The sequence below is a fragment of the Scyliorhinus torazame genome, chromosome 13 (assembly GCF_047496885.1).
Source record: "Scyliorhinus torazame isolate Kashiwa2021f chromosome 13, sScyTor2.1, whole genome shotgun sequence".
NCBI classification, from domain to species: domain Eukaryota; kingdom Metazoa; phylum Chordata; class Chondrichthyes; order Carcharhiniformes; family Scyliorhinidae; genus Scyliorhinus; species Scyliorhinus torazame.
Window position 1 is genome coordinate 212,985,517 of NC_092719.1, and position 20,387 is coordinate 213,005,903.

General features: G+C 50.9%; 1 protein-coding gene across 2 annotated transcripts in view; it reads right to left on the reverse strand.

Annotated features, from left to right (window-relative positions):
* LOC140388602 (plexin-A1-like) overlaps window positions 1-20,387 on the reverse strand; it is a 626,216-nt gene that overhangs the window by 38,316 nt on the left and 567,513 nt on the right. For both annotated transcript variants that reach the window (XM_072473037.1, XM_072473038.1), the window contains exons 23-24: window positions 11,759-11,825; window positions 1,700-1,846 (exon numbers count right to left, since the gene is read on the reverse strand). In XM_072473037.1, coding sequence (XP_072329138.1) covers window positions 1,700-1,846; window positions 11,759-11,825 — 214 coding nt within the window. The remainder of the gene's footprint in view (window positions 1-1,699; window positions 1,847-11,758; window positions 11,826-20,387) is intronic.

A 20,387-nucleotide genomic window follows, 5' to 3' on the forward strand; every position in this document is an offset into this window, starting at 1 on the left:
TGTCCTGAGGCAGGATCACGTGGCCTAACCTCTCGTCTGGCTCGTTCTCAGTTTCTGTTTGATGATGGCTCTGTGAAGCACCCGTGCAACGTGCTGCTACATCAAAGGCGCTATACAAATGCAATTTGCTGCTGACTCTATGGTCGCTGCAATAATCGTCCAGCAGGGGGCTATTAGATGAGGAGGTTAGATACTTTATCTCAACCTGGGTGGGGTGGGGGGGGGAAGGAAACAGAACTGGAAGCAAGTTGGCAAAACCCCAAGAATTGAGAGAGGGGAAATCCAATTCTAAATATTCCAGACAAGGCACGAAACAAATCATTCCCACATCAGAACGTAAAATAGAATGTTCTGCTGATTTTACAGCATATAGTGGCGTCAAGGCGGCACCGTGGTTAGCACTGTTGCCTCACAGCGCCAGGGACCCGGGTTCGATTCCCGGCTTGGGTCACTGTCTGTGCGGAGTCTGCACGTTCTCCCCGTGTGTGCGTGAGTTTCCTCCGGGGTCTCCGGTTTCCTCCCACAGTCCAAAAATGTGCAGGTTAGGTGGATTGACCGTGATAAATTGTCCTTTCAGTGTCCGAAATGTCCAGGTTAGGTGGAGTTACTGGGATCAGGGCGGGTGCTCTTTCGGAGAGTCGGTGTAGACAAGATGGGCCGAATGCCCTGTAGGTATTCCATGGTTCTATAAAGGCTTTGAACGCGGAATCTAAACTCAATGTTGTAAATATTGACCAAGGAACTGAGCTCAACAGAGGCCACTGCTCAAATATCGCCCGGGGACAGGAAGGCAGGAGATTAGCACGAGTGACGAGTACGGTAATTTAAAGGGCAAGTTTGGAATGTTCTAGAATTTCCAATTGACAATGAGGAACCTTGTGCTGATGCATAATGAAGCAGAGACCTCCCACATCACCCCCCGCCACCCCCCCTCTCCCCCCCCCAACAGGCACGATGGAGATCAGGGCTAGGGTTTCCCAAACCGAGATCCTGGGGTCACATTTTCCGAGACGGCAATGGTTGCAATGGAGCTCCACTGAACACTAATATTTTTTTTATTGGTCGGCAAAGTCTAATGGCCAGATTGAGGCCCAATTGCTGCTGCTGTAAACGAATCCTGTGAAAAAGAACACAGACCATTGAACATACAGTGCAGAAGGAGGCCATTCGGCCCATCGAGCCTGCGCTGACCCACTTAAGCCCTCACTTCCACCCTATCCCCGTAACCCAATAACCCCATCTAACCTTTTTTGGACACTGAGAGCAATTTAGCACGGCCAATCCACCTAGCCTGCACGTCTTTGGACTGTGGGAGGGAACCGGAGCACCCGGAGGAAACCCACGCAGACACGGGGAGAACGTGCAGACTCCGCACAGACAGTGACCCAGCGGGGAATCGAACCTGGGACCCTGGCGCTGTGAAGCCACAGTGCTATCCGCCTGTGCTACGTGCTTTTCTTTTTTTATTAACCTCTCGGAACAGAAGAATTCCCACCATTTGGAGTTCTCCTCATCACCCCCTCAGGAGTTAAAAAAAACCCTCCTCACTTTTGGCTGAGGAGCTGAAACTACACCCCCCCCACACCCCCCCCCCCCCCCCCCCCCCCCCCCTCCATCCCCAGGGTCAAACTATTCCTGAAGTATCAAAAATGGTGTCCAACCAGTTAAAGCTTTGCGAAGCGGTGGCCAAGGCGCTTACCACTGTCTTGTAGTCAATCTGCTGACGGATGAGCTTGTCCTCACTCAGAGAGTAGCGCGCCTCCCCAGTAATGGCATCAATGGGCCCTTTCTCCATCTGCTGCTTGATGGCACAGTACAGCATGAAGAGCGGTTCGCCGGCACATTCCTACACAGCACAGAGCGAGAAAGGAAAATAGTGAGTGCGCTCCGTCTCCCGGTGTCTTGACTGCCTCATGCACAGACCGGCAACACCGCAATGTTGGTGCCAAGCAAGGATTAACATCGTCAGTCCGTCCAGATGTGCTGAAGTCCAGTGTAAAACAACATGGAGCCACAGGTAAAAAATAAGCAAAATACCGCGGGTGCTGGAATCTGAAACAAGGACAGAGAACGCTGGAAAAACTCAGCAGGTCTGGCGGCAGTCGTACGGAGAGAAAGCAGAGTCCTGTGGCTCTTCATCAGAACTGAAAGGAGGGAGAAAGTGTTAGAACTGCAGAAACTGCAACAAAAAGTACCGACTTTCAGAACAAAAGACAGATGTTCTCACCGAGGTCCCGGGTTCGATCCCGGCTCTGGGTCACTGTCCGTGTGGAGTTTGCACATTCTCCCCATGTTTGCGTGGGTTTCACCCCCCACAACCCAAAGATGTGCAGGCTAGGTGGATTGGACGCGCTAAATTGCCCCTTAATTGAAAAAAATGAATTGGGTACTCTAAATTTAAAAAAAAAGACATATGTTCTGGTGTGGGGGGGGGGCGCGGAAGGGAGTTTAAAATACATAGATACATAGAACATACAGTGCAGAAGGAGGCCATTCGGCCCATCGAGTCTGCACCGACCCACTTAAATGGAGGAGAAAGGTCACAATCTAAAGCTGCCGAACTCAAGGTTGAGTGCCGAGGACTGCAACGTGCCCGACCGGAAGATGAAAGGTCGCTCCTCCAGCTTGAGTCAGGCTTCGTTGGAGCATTGCAGCAGGCCCAGGACGGACATGTGGGCATGAGGTTAAATCACAGATTGCACGTTTAGAAGTGGAGGCACTGTCGCTCGTAAATCAAAGGCTTAAGCTCGGGAACGCGGAATCAAATCCCACCATGGCAGCTGGCGGGAGATTTAAATTCACTTCATAAATCTGGAATATAATCATCTCAGTACCGGTGACCATGACAACTAACATTGATTGCTGCAAAAACCCACCTGGTTTGCTAATGAAGGGAATCTGCTGCCCTTAACCTTAACTGCCTCCTGAAATGGTCTATCATGTGGCACAGTGGTTAGCACTGCCGCCTCACAGCACCAGGGACGCGCGTTCAATTCCCACCTCGGGTGACTGTCTGTGTGGTGTTTTCACGTTCTCCCCGTGTGTGTGTGGGTCTCCTCCGGGTGCTCCGGTTTCCTCCCACAGTCCAAAGCTGGGCAGGTTAGGTGGATTGGCCACGCAAAATTCCCCTTAGTGTCCAAAGGTTAGGTGGCCTTTTCAGGGTTACGGGGACAGGGCGGGGAAGTGAGCCTAGGTAGGGTGCTCTTTCAGACGGTCGGTGTAGACTGGATGGGCCGAATGGCCTGCTGCACTGTCGGGATCCTTTGGTTTTCTGAAGCCACTCAGTTTAAGGGTAATCCGGGATGGGCAACAAAGGGGATCGTGGCTGAGAGTGAAGGAATTTACCCAACCCTATTGGGACTGCAGTCAGAATCGAGGGACAGTCTTTTGTACAAGCAACCTGCTCAGATACTTCAATAGATGCACCCTCTCCTCCTACACACCCTCACTTTCACAGACAGAAAGATAGACAGAAAGAGGGTGCGGTGGAGATGGAGTCGCAGGAAGGTGAGAGAGAGAGAGAGTGGAAAAGAAAAAGAGGAAGAGAGAGAAGGAAATGGAGAAAGGAAATAAAAAATGTGTTTCGCAGATCGAAAAACTTGGGAACGAGAAAGGTGGAGCATAAGAGGAGAGATACATAAACAAAGCTGGGAAGTGAAGAGGTTACAAGAGGCCGCAAAGACACAAAGGCAGCACAATAGGTCAAGCAGGATTTAACATAGAAACATACAGTGCAGAAGGAGGCCATTCGGCCCATCGAGTCTGCACCGACCCACTTAAGCCCACATTTCCACCCTATCCCCGTAACCCAATAACCCCTCCTAACCTTTTTGGTCACGAAGGGCAATTGATCACGGCCAATCCACCTAACCTGCGTGTCTTTCAGGACTTGTGGGAGGAATCCGGAACCTCCGGAGGAAACCCACGCAGACACGGGGAGAATGTGCAGACTCCACGCAGACAGTGACCCAGCGGGGAATCGAACCTGGGACCCTGGCCCGATGAAGCCACAGTGCTAGCCACTTGTGCTACCGTGCTGCCCAGGATGAAAGGGCAGTAAGCGGTTCAGGGAGCAAGAATATATTCTCCACAATTATTGCCACACAGCCGAGCAAACAGCAACCACCTTTCAGAGACGAACTGGCATGTTCACTGAATGAAACACTGAATAAAACTTTGATGTGCATCAAAGAGAAACACACGAAAGTGGAGGAGGGGACAAATCACTTGATTCAGAGCGGCCTGGATAGGGAGCCAGACTTCACATTGTAAATTCAGATTCACAATCTGACTAGTGCTCCTGTTTATCCTCCACGCCTCGCATTGCCTCTCCCATGCTTCCCCCAAATTGAAATAACTCGCAATCCTTCTCTCACCATATGCTGTTCGCATCTCCTTATCATCGCTGATAATTAAACAGACAGCTGCTAACGAGCTTCAACACACATACATCACAGCCAGGACCTCCGACACCACGCTTGTCTCAAAAATGATCTTTAATTTGCGTATTTGACTTCATTAAAGTCAGTTGGACGAGGAAGAGGGGGGGTTGAGTTTAAGACAGAGGTGAGGAGGAATTTCTTCTCTCGGAGGGGAGTGAATCTGTGCGATTCTTTACCGCAGAGAGCTGTCGAGGCTGGGTCGTTAAGTATGTTCAAGGCTGAGAGAGACAGATTTTTAATCAGTGAGGGAATCGAGGGTTATGGGGATAGGGCGGGAAAGTGGAGTTGAAGATTATGTCAGATCAGCCATGATTTTGTTGCATGGTGGAGCAAACTCGATGGGCCGAATGGCCCTGCTTCTGCTCCCATGTCTTATGGTCTATGGGACGGCGAGAGAGGGGTGGAGGGGGTACTTGATGTCGAAGCTTTTTTCAACCAATTATCTGATTTGTGGTAAACTGGGAAAGGGTCAGTGACCACCTTCCCTGCCCGAGTTGTGCAAGGTTACATCGGTTACCCCGTGGCTTGCAGTGCTGTGGGGACAGTAACACAACTTTTGTCTCTGTAACATGGAGAGGATTGGGTGAGGTCGAAGTGCAAGAAGAAAAGGGAATCAGAGACTGTCGGTGAATTGAGGGAGGCACACTCCATGCGGAATCTAAGCAGGGACAAAGCTGAAGGGATTCAGTTTGTAGAGCGAGATCCCGCCAACAGCAAGTGGGAGGGATGACCAATTGTTTCATAGAAACATAGAAAATAGGTGCAGGAGTAGGCCATTCGGCCCTTCGAGCCTGCACTATCATTCAATGGCTGATCATGCAAATTCAGTATCCCACGTCCCGCTTTCTCTCCATACTCCTTGATCCCTTTAGCCGCAAGAGCCACGTCCAGCTGCCTCTTGAATATATCCAACGACCAGGCCCCAACAGCTTTCTGTGGTAGAGTATTCCACAAGTTCACAGCTCTCTGAGAGAAGAAGATCTTCCTCATCTCAGCCCTGAATGGCTTACCCCTTATTCTCAGGCTGTGACCCTTGGTTCTGGACGTCCCCAACATCAGGAACACTTTTCCCACATCCAGCCTGTCCAGTACCATCAGGATTTTATATGTTTCTATGAGATCCCCTCTCATTCTTCTAAACCCCAGTGAGTACAAGCCCAGTCGATCCAGTCTTTCTTCATATGTCAGTCCTGCCATCCCGGGAATTAGTCTGGTGAACCTTCGCTGGACACCCTCCAGGTCACAAGACCTGGACACAAGAATGTCCTTCCTCAAACTAGGAGACCAAAACTACACACAATACTCAAGGTGCGGCCTCACCAAGGCCCCGTATAACTGCCGCAAGACATCCCTATTCCTATACTAAAATCCTCTCGCTATGAAGGCCAGTATGCCATTAGATTTCCCCGCCGCCTGCTGTACCTGCACACCAACTTTCAGCGACTGTTCCAACTTCACACCCAGGTCTCGTTGCACTTCCCCTTTTCCTAAACTGCCACCATTCAGACAATAATCTGCCTTCCTGTTTTTGCCACCAAAGTGGCTAACCTCACATCTACCCACATCATATTGCATTTGCCAAGTATTTGCCCACTCAGTCAGCCTGTCCAAGTCTCCCTGCAGTCTCTTTGCATCCTCTTCATGGCACACACTGTCACCCAGCTTAGTGTCACCTGCAACTTTAGAGATATTGCATGCAATTCCTTTGTCCAAATCATTCATGTATATTGTGAACAGCTGGTGCCCCAGCACTGAACCCTGCCGGACCCCACTATTGTAAATTGGTGTAAGTTGAATAGCGAATGTTTGGCAGGGCGGTTGGAACACCGCCTTATGCTTCAAGTGGAGGTGGCAACTTGCCAACCAGTCAGCATCCTTTTTTCTCCTGTGGTATAAATTGTTGTGACTCTTTGAAATTTGGTACTCTTGTGTTTGTCCAGATGAGTGCACAATGAAAAACTTCAGCAACATATCTCTCTTTTCAGAAAATATAGATTAATCTCGAGGATACAGCTGCGGGTAAAATACCCGGAAGGAAAGCCACAGTGACTTTAAAAATCAAATGATGTTTTTTGGTTCATTAGTGTCAGAAGTGTTGGAGATTTGTTTGTGGGTGGATGCAGGTGGGGGAAAGGCTGTTTGATGGACCATAAAGAGTCAGCCAATCAGTTGAAGAGGAGCCCGCCCATTTTCCAATCAGCAACGAAAGGTGGAGCACCAGGAGGTGGGACGTGTGGGGCAGCCAATGAAAACCTCAGGAATATGTCCAATCAGATTTGGTAACTCTACCATCAGACAAGGCGAAAACAGAAAGACCTGTCGGTTAAAACAAAATATATAAGACAGGAAGGAAAAGGAAGGGGAGGTTTGTATGGAGCGCCACAGAGGGGCGCAGACTCTGAGCAACATTCTGGGCAAATGTACACATAAACTTGCCCAAAAACCTCAGGCAATTCATCTGACAGTTCAAAGGAAGGAATCCATTCAACACAGTTTCCATGGTGACTGAGGCAAGCAATGCAAGAGGGTTCCTAACGAAAAAAAATTAATCCATTCCGCTCGCTGAAGACCACGTTTCACAGGGAACAACGTGAAAGGTTCCAAGAGAATCTGGAGCCTCCGCATCTTTCTCTTTCGCTAACCGCCTGCCAGCCTGTCCTCGGGAGGCCTGTGCATCTCAAAAAATAAAAACAGCAGCAAACATTTTCATCTACAATGGCTGGCTACAGCAGCCACCGAGGGAGAAGCTCAAAGGAGCAAAACCGCCCTCAAGCAATAGCTTTGCCAGTACGAGCAGCTCAAATTCTGCTCACTAATTCCCAAGATTTGCTTGGATGAAGGTGCAACTTTGCCTCGTTTAATCTTATCCTTCAAGAATTCCAACCGTACTGACTCAGTTGCAACACCCAGCTGATTCTTTATTGAATATTGTGTCCTGCCTCTTGTTGGAGTACAGTTCCGTGAGCACCGACTCTACCTGGGGTACAGTTCCGTGGGCACTGACGCTACCTGGGGTACAGTTCTGTGAGCACTGACGCTACCTGGGGTACACTTCCGTGGGCACTGACTCTACCTGGGGTACACCTTCGTGGGCACTGACTCTACCTGGGGTACAGTTCCGTGGGCACTGACGCTACCTGGGGTACAGTTCCATGGGCACTGACTCTACCTGGGGTACAGTTCCATGGGCACTGACTGTATCTGGGGTACAGTTGCATGGGCACTGACACTACCAGGGGTACAGTTCCGTGGGCACTGATGCTACCTGGGGTACAGTTCCATGGGCACTGACTGTATCTGGGGTACAGTTCCGTGGGCACTGACGCTACCTGGGGTACAACTCCTTGGGCACTGACTCTACCTGGGGTACAGTTCCATGGGCACTGACTGTATCTGGGGTACAGTTCCATGAGCACTGACGCTACCTGGGGTACAACTCCTTGGGCACTGACTCTACCTGGGGTACAGTTCCATGGGCACTGACTCTACCTGGGGTACAGTTCTATGGGCACTGACTGTATCTGGGGTACAGTTCCGTGGGCACTTTCTCTACCTGGGGTACAGTTCCGTGGGCACTGACTGTATCTGGGGTACACCTCCGTGGGCACTGACTCTACCTGGGGTACAGTTCCGTAGGCACTGACTCTACCTGGGGTACAGTTCCATGGGCACTGACTACCTGGGGTACAGTTCCGTGGGCACTGACTCTACCTGGGGTACAGTTCCATGGGCACTGACTCTACCTGGGGTACAGTTCCGTGGGCACCGACTCTATCTGGGGTGCAGTTCCATGGGCACTGACTCTACCTGGGGTACAGTTCCGTGGGCACTGACTCTACCTGGGGTACAGTTCCGTGGGCACCGACTCTATCTGGGGTGCAGTTCCATGGGCACTGACTCTACCTGGGGTACAGTTCTATAGGCAGGGTTTAGCCATGGGCACCGGTTCAGCTCACTTGGCTAGACAGCTGGTTTGTGATACACAGCAAGGACAGCAGCGTGGGTTCAATTCCCGGACCAGCTGAGGTTATTCATGAAGGCCCCGCCTTCTCAACCTTGCCCCTCGTCCGAGGTGTGGTGCCTCTCAGGTTAAATCATCACCAGTCAGCTCTCCCCCTCAAAGAGGCAAGCAGCCTATGGTAATCTTGGACTATGGTGACTTGACCTTACTGTACAGTTATATGGGCACTGACTCTCCCTGGGGCACAGTTCTATGGGCACTGACTCGCCCTGGGGTACAGTTCCATGGGAACTGACTGTAGCTGGGGTACATTTCCATGGGAACTGACTCTACTTAGGGTATAGTTCTGTGAGCACTGACTCTCACTGGAGTCCAGTTCCATGGGCTGAACTTGCATGCTCGCTTTTAATGATTTATACACGAGGACCTCCAAATCCCCTCTTGTGCTGCAGCTTTCTGCAGTCTTTCTCCATTTAAATAATATTCAGCTTCTTTATTCTTCCTACCAAAGTGCATAACTCAACATTTGCCTCCATTATATTCTATCTGCCAAGTTTTTGCCCACTCACTTAACCTTGTTTTCAAGAAGCAGTTAGATATAGCACTTGGGGCGGGGAGGATCAAAGAATATTGGGGGGGGGGGGGGGGGGGGGCGGCGGGGGGAAGTCTGGATTAGGCTATTGAGTTGGAAGATCAGCCATGATCATAATGAACGGTGGAGCAGGCTTGATGGGCCAAAGTGCCTCTTCCTGCTCCTATTTTCCATGTCTACGTCCCCCTGTAGCCTCTTTGTGCCATCCTCAGAACTCCTTACATTTAAAAGGTGATAAACACATCAAAGTGGGAGAGGTAAAAGCTTTCGGCAATCTCAAAATGCCCTGAAATTGGCTCTGAAGTAAAACATGGGGACTCCAGAGCATCCCCGAAGGGGTTGGCAACCTCCTTACTCTGTGTAAGTCCCTTCAATCAATGCCAGTGGCAAAACAAAAAAAGGCAACAAATATTTTTTTTGTTGGGGGGGGGAGGGGGGGGGGGGGGGGGGGGGAGAGATGATCAGAATTCGGGTCCTGAAGTTCAAAGTAAAAGGTTTGGCTTAATGATCGAGAAGTGACTGTCAGGTCCAGATCTTGCATTTGTAATCCCAAGGATAGAGCTGAGCTAACATGTTGGAAAATCAGGAATTCTATCTTTCAGAGGTCCCCACGGTGCGTTCTTCATCTATAATGCAGACCACAAGTGGCTTTTTGCTTTTATGTCCGGGAACATCCGATGTCAATGAGTTGAAGAGAAGAAATTGCATCTGTGCTGACAGGTCTTGTTGAAGTGCAGTGTGTGCTGTCCAAATAACATATATTTTAGTAATGTTATGGGAGATAGTGACCACTGCTTTACAAATAAAATAATAAGATTGTGGAGAGGCAGTGATATTTTAAAGCCGGAAACACATCAAAATCAAGCATCAATTTCACAGGGATAAATTGGATTATCAATGTTTCTTCCATTAAGCCTATTTCAAAACGGAAAAGAAAGATCTTTTAGTTTAAAGGCAGTGAGTATTTTGGCTGTGTTTTGTATGCAGGGCCAGTTACAGTCCAACGGTAGAGAGGGCGTAATAGGAGAGCATTTACAAAAGGAGCAATCGAATCAGGCAGTGTCAGCATGGATTTATGAGGGGGAACCCATGGCGGGCAAATTAATTACAATTCTTAGAGGTGCTAACGAGCAAGGCAGATGAAGGGGGACCCGGTAGCACAGGGGTTAGCACTGTTGCTTCACAGCGCCAGGGCCCCAGGTTCGATTCCTGACTTGGGTCACTGTCTGTGCGGAGTCTGCACGTTCTCCCCGTGTCTGTGTAGGTTTCCTCCAGGTGCTTTACCTCCCACAATTCCTGAAAGACGTGCTGTTAGGTAATTTGGACATTCTGAATTCTCCCTCAGTGTACCCGAACAGGCGCTGGAATGTGGCGACTAGGGGCTTTTCACAGTAACTTCATTGCAGCGCTAATGTAAGTTTACTTGTGACAATAATAAAGATTAAGGGCAGTACGGTAGCATAGTGGTTAGCACAGTTGCGTCACCGCTCCAGGGTCCCAGGTTCGATTCCCGGCTTGGGTCACTGTCTGTGCGGAGTCTGCACGTTCTCCCCGTGTCTGCGTGGGTTTCTTCCGGGTGCTCTGGTTTCCTCCCACAAAGATGTGCGGGTGAGGTGGATTGGCCATGCTAAATTGTCCTCAGTATCCAAAAAGGTTAGGTGGGGTTACTGGGTTACGGGGATAGGGTAGAGGTGTGGGCTTGGGTAGGGTGCTCTTTCCGAGGGCCGGTGCAGACTCGATGGGCCGAATGGCCTCCTTCAGCACTGTAAATTCTATGATTATTACTGATATAGCATACTTCGATTTCCAAAAAGCGCTCGATAAGGTACCACACGAGAGGCTATTTAATAAGATAAGAGCCCATGCTGTTGGGGGCAGTATGTTAGCATGGATAGAGGTTTGGCTAACTAAAAAAGAGGGAGAGTTGGGTTAAGACAGGATGGCAACCTGCAACTAGTGGAGTGCCAGAGGAATCCGTGCTGGGGCCACCATTATTCGGAATATGTATTAATGACTTGGACGAGGGAAGTGAATGCACTGTTGGTGCGTTTCCGGAAGGCACAGAAATGGGCGGGAAAGAAAGTGGTGAGGATGACACGAAGAGTCGACAGAGCGATATCGACAACATAAGTCAAAAACTTGGCAGACGGAATATAATGCAGATAAATGTGAAGTTATGGCCTTTGGTAGGAAAAAATTCCACAGAATTCACTACCCTCTGAAAGAGGAAATTCCTCCTCATCCCCCGTGCAAATGTGAGGAAAACCTTTTCCACCCAGAACCCCTAATAATAATAATCGCTTATTGCCACGAATAGGCTTCAAATGAAGTTACTGTGAAAAGCCCCTAGTCGCCACATTCCGGCGCCTGTTCAGGGAGGCTGGTACGGGAATTGAACCCGCGCTGCTGGCCTTGTTCTGTCTTGCAAGCCAGCAATTTAGCCTGCTGGGCTAAACCAGCCCTGGTGTGAGTTTGGAATTCGCTGCCTGAAAGGGATGGTGGAAGCGGAGACCCTCATAAGATTTAAGGAGTATTTCGACAGGCACTTGCGAGTGCACAAGGCTGTGGACCAAGTGCTGGGAAATGGGATTTGAACAATGAGGAGGTTGTTTTTGGCCGACGCAGGTGTGATGGGCCGAAGAGCCTTTTCTGTGCTGTATGACTCTACAACTCTATCCTCTATTAAAAGTAACTGGATACAGAGGAGCTCCCATTAAGCACAATATAAACTACAATTCAAGATCATCATTCGTTCAGTCTTACCTTCAAAAACTTGTATAACAGGAAGGTAAACCAATTTGTCAGCATCTTCTCAGCAACAGATTCAGTCCTGTTGAAAACAATGTTGTAAATATCAAAATATATTTCAATGTCATTGGTTTACAGTTTACAGTGTACCCACCATCGTCATCATCTCCAGACACGATGAGCAGCAAGGTTTGAATTTGACATAAATGGATTAAAATGTCAGTCCTGGTTTGTAATTCAGGTTTGAGTACAAGTCTTGGTTATCCCAATTACTGTTATCAGATTTACTATCCCAGGCGAGGAATAGGCATCAGGGGTTTGGGATGGTTAGGGAGGTTAGCGTGTCAGAGACTGGGGGGTGGTTGGAGAGATTGGCGAGTCTGGGACTGGAGGGGTAAGAGTGAGTCAGGGATTGGGGGTCAGAGATCAGTGAGTCAGGGATTGGGGGTCAGAGATCAGTGAGTCAGGGATTGGGGTCAGAGATCAGTGAGTTGGGGATTGGGGGTCAGAGATCAGTGAGTCAGGGATTGGGGGTCAGAGATCAGTGAGTCAGGGATTGGGGGTCAGAGATCAGTGAGTCAGCGATTGGGGGTCAGAGATCAGTGAGTCAGCGATTGGGGGTCAGAGATCAGTGAGTCGGGGATTGGGGGTCAGAGATCAGTGAATCGGGGATTGGGGGTCAGAGATCAGTGAGTCAGGGACTGGGGGTCAGAGATCAGTGAGTCAGGGATTGGGGTCAGAGATCAGTGAGTCAGGGATTGGGGTCAGAGATCAGTGAGTCAGAGATTGGGGTCAGAGATCAGTGAGTCGGGGATTGGTGGTCAGAGATCAGCGAGTCAGGGATTGGGGGTCAGAGATCAGCGAGTCAGGGATTGGGGTTCGGAGATCAGTGAGTCGGGGATTGGGGGTCAGAGATCAGTGAGTCGGGGATTGGGGTTCAGAGATCAGTGAGTTGGGATTGGGGGTCAGAGATCAGTGAGTCGGGATTGGGGGTCAGAGATCAGTGAGTCGGGGATTGGGGGTCAGAGATCAGTGAGTCGGGGATTAGGGGTCAGAGATCAGTGAGTCGGGGGTTGGGGGTCAGAGATCAGTGAGTCGGGGATTGGGGGTCAGAGATCAGTGAGTCAGGGATTGGGGTCGGAGATCAGTGAGTCGGGGATTGGGGTTCAGAGATCAGTGACTCAGGGATTGGGGGTCAGAGATCAGTGAGTCGGGGATTGGGGGTCAGAGATCAGTGAGTTAGCGATTGGGGGTCAGAGATCAGCGAGTCAGGGATTGGGGTTCGGAGATCAGTGAGTCGGGGATTGGGGGTCAGAGATCAGTGAGTCGGGGATTGGGGGTCAGAGATCAGTGAGTTGGGATTGGGGGTCAGAGATCAGTGAGTCGGGGATTGGGGGTCAGAGATCAGTGAGTCGGGGATTAGGGGTCAGAGATCAGTGAGTCGGGGGTTGGGGGTCAGAGATCAGTGAGTCGGGGATTGGGGGTCAGAGATCAGTGAGTCAGGGATTGGGGTCGGAGATCTGTGAGTCGGGGATTGGGGTTCAGAGATCAGTGACTCAGGGATTGGGGGTCAGAGATCAGTGAGTTAGCGATTGGGGGTCAGAGATCAGTGAGTCAGGGATTGGGGGTCGGAGATCAGTGAGCCAGCGATTGGGGGTCAGAGATCAGTGAGTCAGCGATTGGGGGTCAGAGATCAGTGAGTCGGGGATTGGGGGTCAGAGATCAGTGAATTGGGGGTCAGAGATCAGTGAGTCAGGGATTGGGGGTCAGAGATCAGTGAGTCAGGGATTGGGGGTCAGAGATCAGTGAGTCAGGGATTGGGGGTCAGAGAAGAGTGAGTCAGGGATTGGGGGTCAGAGATCAGTGAGTCAGGGATTGGGGGTCAGAGATCAGTGAGTCGGGGATTGGGGGTCAGAGATCAGTGAGTCAGGGATTGGGGGTCAGAGATCAGTGAGTCAGGGATTGGGGGTCAGAGATCAGTGAGTCAGGGATTGGGGGTCAGGGAGATCAGTGAGTCGGGGATTGGGGGTCAGAGATCAGTGAGTCAGGGATTGGGGTCGGAGATCAGTGAGTCGGGGATTGGGGTTCAGAGATCAGTGACTCAGGGATTGGGGGTCAGAGATCAGTGAGTTAGCGATTGGGGGTCAGAGATCAGTGAGTCAGGGATTGGGGGTCGAGGTCAGTGAGCCAGCGATTGGGGGTCAGAGATCAGTGAGCCAGCGATTGGGGGTCAGAGATCAGTGAGTCGGGGATTGGGGGTCAGAGATCAGTGAATTGGGGGTCAGAGATCAGTGAGTCGGGGATTGGGGGTCAGAGATCAGTGAGTCAGGGATTGGGGGTCAGAGATCAGTGAGTCAGGGATTGGGGGTCAGAGATCAGTGAGTCAGGGATTGGGGGTCAGAGATCAGTGAGTCAGGGATTGGGGGTCAGAGATCAGTGAGTCAGGGATTGGGGGTCAGGGAGATCAGTGAGTCGGGGATTGGGGGTCAGAGATCAGTGAGTCAGGGATTGGGGTCGGAGATCAGTGAGTCGGGGATTGGGGTTCAGAGATCAGTGACTCAGGGATTGGGGGTCAGAGATCAGTGAGTTAGCGATTGGGGGTCAGAGATCAGTGAGTCAGGGATTGGGGGTCGAGGTCAGTGAGCCAGCGATTGGGGGTCAGAGATCAGTGAGTCAGCGATTGGGGGTCAGAGATCAGTGAGTCGGGGATTGGGGGTCAGAGATCAGTGAATTGGGGGTCAGAGATCAGTGAGTCGGGGATTGGGGGTCAGAGATCAGTGAGTCAGGGATTGGGGGTCAGAGATCAGTGAGTCAGGGATTGGGGGTCAGAGATCAGTGAGTCAGGGATTGGGGGTCGGAGTTCAGTGAGTTAGGGATTGGGGGTCAGAGATCAGTGAGTCAGGGATTGGGGGTCAGAGATCAGTGAGTCGGGGATTGGGGGTCAGAGATCAGTGAATCGGGGATTGGGGGTCAGAGATCAGTGAGTCGGGGATTGGGGGTCAGAGATCAGTGAGTCAGGGATTGGGGGTCAGAGATCAGTGAGTCAGGGATTGGGGGTCAGGGAGATCAGTGAGTTGGGGATTGGGGGTCAGAGATCAGTGAGTCATGGATTGGGGGTCAGAGATCAGTGAGTCAGGGATTGGGGGTCAGAGATCAGTGAGTCGGGGATTGGGGGTCAGACATCAGTGAGTCAGGGATTGGGGGTCAGAGATCAGTGAGTCAGGGATTGGGGGTCAGAGGTCAGTGAGTCAGGGATTGGGGGTCAGAGATCAGTGAGTCGGGGATTGGGGGTCAGAGATCAGTGAGTCAGGGATTGGGGGTCAGAGATCAGTGAGTCAGGGATTGGGGGTCAGAGATCAGTGAGTCAGGGATTGGGGGTCAGAGATCAGTGAGTCAGGGATTGGGGGTCAGGGAGATCAGTGAGTCAGGGATTGGGGGTCAGAGATCAGTGAGTCGGGGATTGGGGGTCAGAGATCAGTGAGTCAGGGATTGGGGGTCAGAGATCAGTGAGTCAGGGATTGGGGGTCAGGGAGATCAGTCGAAATTATGATTTTTGAAGTGGTAAGGCTGGAGATCTATGCTTCCGGGGAACTCAATGTATGTAATTGGAGCAGATGAATCAGATGTATAAATTCTCCCTGGATGATAGCAGGGAAAGGAGGACTCAATTTTCCTGTTCTTGCTGCAGATGGAGAAGGAGCCATTCGTGTCCGTGATTGTAGTTCCACTCAACTGGCATGTCCTTCTCCAAGACAATATTTTGACTGTGGGTTACCAACAACAACTTTCAATTAAAGGTCTCAAGGTGGGTCTTCAAGCAGGAGGGAGGCAGGGAGGTTAAGGGGTGACGTCCCAGAGTCCAGGCCGCAGGAAGCATGGCCACCAAGGCTCTGGGATGTGCAAAAGGCCAGGACTGGAGGAGTGCAGATGTCTGGGAGGGTTGTAGGACTGGAGGAGGTTTGGGGGGGGGGGGTGTTTAGTCCATGGAGAGATTTTGAATTTATTTTAGACTACCACAATTCCCGATCCCCTCGCCCTGCCGGGAACAGTAACTTACACACATTCAACAGGAATATTAGAAATGTGATTATGTCAAAGCGACATGACATAGGGAGTTCGAGACCAAACACATCTTATTGATACTCTGTTTGTGATTGTAGGGATTTTAACTTGCATCTTAGCTGGGATGCTGACTGAAAGTTCCACTTCTCGATCTAATTGTCTCTTAACTCTTGACTTTCTGCCAGCATTAGCCAATTAATGAAAATCCCAAAGTCACAGGCACACATGATAGATTCACAATAAAATAACATTTTCTATTCCTAATTGGAACTAGTTTTTGAAAGAACAAACATCGCTCGAACAGCAGTCTCGACATGTCAACCAAATAAACGTACCACTTTGTCAGAGCCAATCTCTGCGCTTAACAAATAGAGGAAAGGGAGTGTTGGGAAATGCAATAAGCTTCCCATTTCACGTACCCACTGTCCCCAGCAAACACTCCCAGGACAGGTACAACACGGGGTTAGATACAGAGTAAAGCTCCCTCCACACTGTCCCCAGCAAACACTCCCAGGACAGGTACAGCACAGGGTTAGATACAGAGTAAAGCTCCCTCTACACTGTCCCCATCAAACACTCCCAGGACAGGTACAGCACGGGGTTAGATACAGAGTAAAGCTCCCTCCACACTGTCCTCATCAAACACTCCCAGGACAGGTACAGCACGGGGTTAGATACAGAGTAAAGCTCCCTCCACACTGTCCCCATCAAACACTCCCAGGACAGGTACAGCACGGGGTTAGATACAGAGTAAAGCTCCCTCTAAACTGTCCCCAACAAACACTCCCAGGACAGGTACAGCATGGGGTTAGATACAGAGTAAAGCTCCCTCTACACTGTCCCCATCAAACACTCCCAGGACAGGTACAGCACGGGGTTAGATACAGAGTAAAGCTCCCTCTACACTGTCCCCATCAAACACTCCCAGGACAGGTACAGCATGGGGTTAGATACAGAGTAAAGCTCCCTCTACACTGTCCCCATCAAACACTCCCAGGACAGGTACAGCACGGGGTTAGATACAGAGTAAAGCTCCCTCTACACTGTCCCCATCAAACACTCCCAGGACAGGTACAGCACGGGGTTAGATAGAGAGTAAAGCTCCCTCTACACTGTCCCCATCAAACACTCCCAGGACAGGTACAGCACGGGGTTAGATACAGAGTAAAGCTCCCTCTACACCGTCCCCATCAAACACTCCCAGGACAGGTACAGCACGGGGTTAGATACAGAGTAAAGCTCCCTCTACACTGTCCCCATCAAACACTCCCAGGGCAGGTACAGTACGGGGTTAGACACAGAGTAAAACTCCCTCTACACTGTCCCCATCAAACACTCCCAGGACAGGTACAGCACGGGGTTAGATACAGAGTAAAGTTCCCTCTACATTGTCCCCATCAAACACTCCCAGGAGAGGTACAGCACGTGGTTAGATACAGAGTAAAGCTCCCTCTACACTGTCCCCATCAAACACTCCCGGGACAGGTACAGCATCGGGTTAGATACAGAGTAAAGTTCCCTCTACATTGTCCCCATCAAACACTCCCAGGACAGGTACAGCACGGGGTTAGATACAGAGTAAAGCTCCCTCCACACTGTCCTCATCAAACACTCCCAGGAGAGGTACAGCACGTGGTTAGATACAGAATAAAGCTCCCTCTACACTGTCCCCAGCAAACACTCCCAGGACAGGTACAGCACGGGGTTAGATACAGAGTAAAGCTCCCTCCACACTGTCCTCATCAAACACTCCCAGGAGAGGTACAGCACGTGGTTAGATACAGAGTAAAGCTCCCTCTACACTGTCCCCGTCAAACACTCCCAGGAGAGGTACAGCACGTGGTTAGATACAGAGTAAAGCTCCCTCCACACTGTCCTCATCAAACACTCCCAGGACAGGTACAGCACGGGGTTAGATACAGAGTAAAGCTCCCTCTACACTGTCCCCAGCAAACACTCCCAGGACAGGTACAGCACGGGGTTAGATACAGAGTAAAGCTCCCTCCACACTGTCCTCATCAAACACTCCCAGGAGAGGTACAGCACGTGGTTAGATACAGAGTAAAGCTCCCTCTACACTGTCCCCATCAAACACTCCCAGGAGAGGTACAGCACGTGGTTAGATACAGAGTAAAGCTCCCTCCACACTGTCCTCATCAAACACTCCCAGGACAGGTACAGCACGGGGTTAGATACAGAGTAAAGCTCCCTCTACACTGTCCCCATCAAACACTCACAGGACCGGTACAGCACGAGGTTAGATAGAGAGTAAAGCTCCCTCTACACTGTCCCCAGCAAACACTCCCAGGAGGGGTAAAGCACGGGGTTAGATACAGAGTAAAGATCCCTCTCCACTGTCCCTGTCAAACACTCCCAGGAGAGGTACAGCACGGGGTTAGATACAGAGTAAAGCTCCCTCTACACTGTCCCCAGCAAACACTCCCAGGAGGGGTACAGCACGGGGTTAGATACAGAGTAAAGCTCCCTCTACACTGTCCCCATCAAATACTCCCAGGACGGGTACAGTACGGGGTTAGACACAGAGTAAAACTCCCTCTACACTGTCCCCATCAAACACTTCCAGGACAGGTACAGCACGGGGTTAGATACAGAGTAAAGCTCCCTCCACACTGTCCCCATCAAACAGTCCCAGGACAGGTACAGCACGGGGTTAGATAGAGAGTAAAGCTCCCTCTACACTGTCCCCATCAAACACTCCCAGACCAGTACAGCACGGGGTTAGATACAGAGTAAAGCTCCCTCTATACTGTCCCCATCAAACACTCCCAGGACAGGTACAGCACGGGGTTAGATACAGAGTAAAGCTCCCTCTACACTGTCCCCATCAAACAGTCCCAGGACAGGTACAGCACGGGGTTAGATAGAGAGTAAAGCTCCCTCTACACTGTCCCCATCAAACACTCCCAGACCAGTACAGCACGGGGTTAGATACAGAGTAAAGCTCCCTCTATACTGTCCCCATCAAACACTCCCAGGTTATGCAAGGATCTCATGTCGACACAACAATGTGTTTTGGCCTCAGCTGCAGAGGAGACATTCACTGCAACCTTTTCACTTTGTGGCAAATGGCACAATTGTTTTGTGGTGTAGATTGTCACCAGCTGGGCTACAAATCTGCGTACATTTATCTCAATCGACTGCAGAGAAAGGGCAATACTTTTGACAGCTCTATGCTGGAACTTAATCAGGTCTTTTGAGGTGACAGGATAGCTGTTAAATAACGGCTTACTTGTGAAGCCAGAAACTGAAGACCAAAGATCTAGGAAATGTAAATTTAAAAACCTGCGATGATCCTTACATAAAATCATTGAATCAGAAATGCCAAAAGGTGTCACAGTGAAACTGAAGTACATCCCAACAGAGAGACAGAGAAAGAGAAAGGCACAGAGAGAAAGAGTGAGGGGGGCAAGATAGAGACATGGTCGGCACGTACAATGGTGGGCCCCCTCCAAGTGGCTGACAATCTTTTAAGCAAATACTGAATTCCAATTAAAATCTACCAATTAAGTTAATTATCCAACTTAATACATAAATCATCCAAAACGTCACGTCGGATCTGACTACACTTCAACCGTGTTGCATGATAATGACCTTGGAAACATCCCCTGCAAAGTAATTAAAATATTTCACAATTATCAATGCTTATTAATTCTAATTTGTTAACAGCTCTTGTAAGGACCAAGAAGGAGCATGAGAGAGTGAGACAGAGAAAGCGCGAGAGAGAACGCAAGCTTCATTTACTCTGATCTAGCATTGGGTCTCATTCTCAACCTCCAAACCATACCTCCACTGATGTCATTCTTATTCCATTCCCATTCTGTAACATATTGGGATCCCACACCTGGGGCGGGATTCTCCGACCCACCGCCGGGTCGGGGAATCGCCGGGGGGCGGCGTGAATCCCGCCCCCGCCGGCCGCCGAATTTTCCGGCACCGGCGATTCGGCTGGGGCGGGAATCGTGCCGCGCCGGTCGTCGGCACCCCCCTCCCCCCGGCGATTCTCCGTCCCGCGATGGGCCGAAGTCCCGCTGCTGTAATGCCGGTCCCGCCGGCGTGAATTAAACCACCTCCTTACCGGCGGGACCAGGCGGCGCGAGCGGGCTCCGGAGTCCTGGGGGGGGCGGGCTGACCTGTGCCGTGGGGACACTCTTTCCCCGCCGCGTCGGCCATAGCCTCTGCAGAGGCGAACTCCCCCCTCCCCTCGCGCATGGGCGGGGATGACGTCAGCATCCGCTGACGCTCCCGCGCATGCGCGGATTTCCACCAGCCGGTGGAGTCCCTTCGGCCCCGGATAGCATGGCGCCAAAGGCCTTCCATGCCTGCCAGCGGGACGGCAACCACTCCCGCGCGGGCCTAGCTCCTAAAGGTGAGGGCTTGGCCCCGAAAGGTGCGGAGAAATCCGCACCTTTGGGGCGGCCCGACGCCGGAGTGGTTCGCGCCACTCCATCTCGCCGGGACCCCCCCCCCGGCCGGGTAGGGGAGAATCCCGCCCCTGGTTTCCTTGAAGTGAGACTGCCAGAGTCTACAGCACAGAAACAGTCCATTCAGTCCAGCTAGTCTG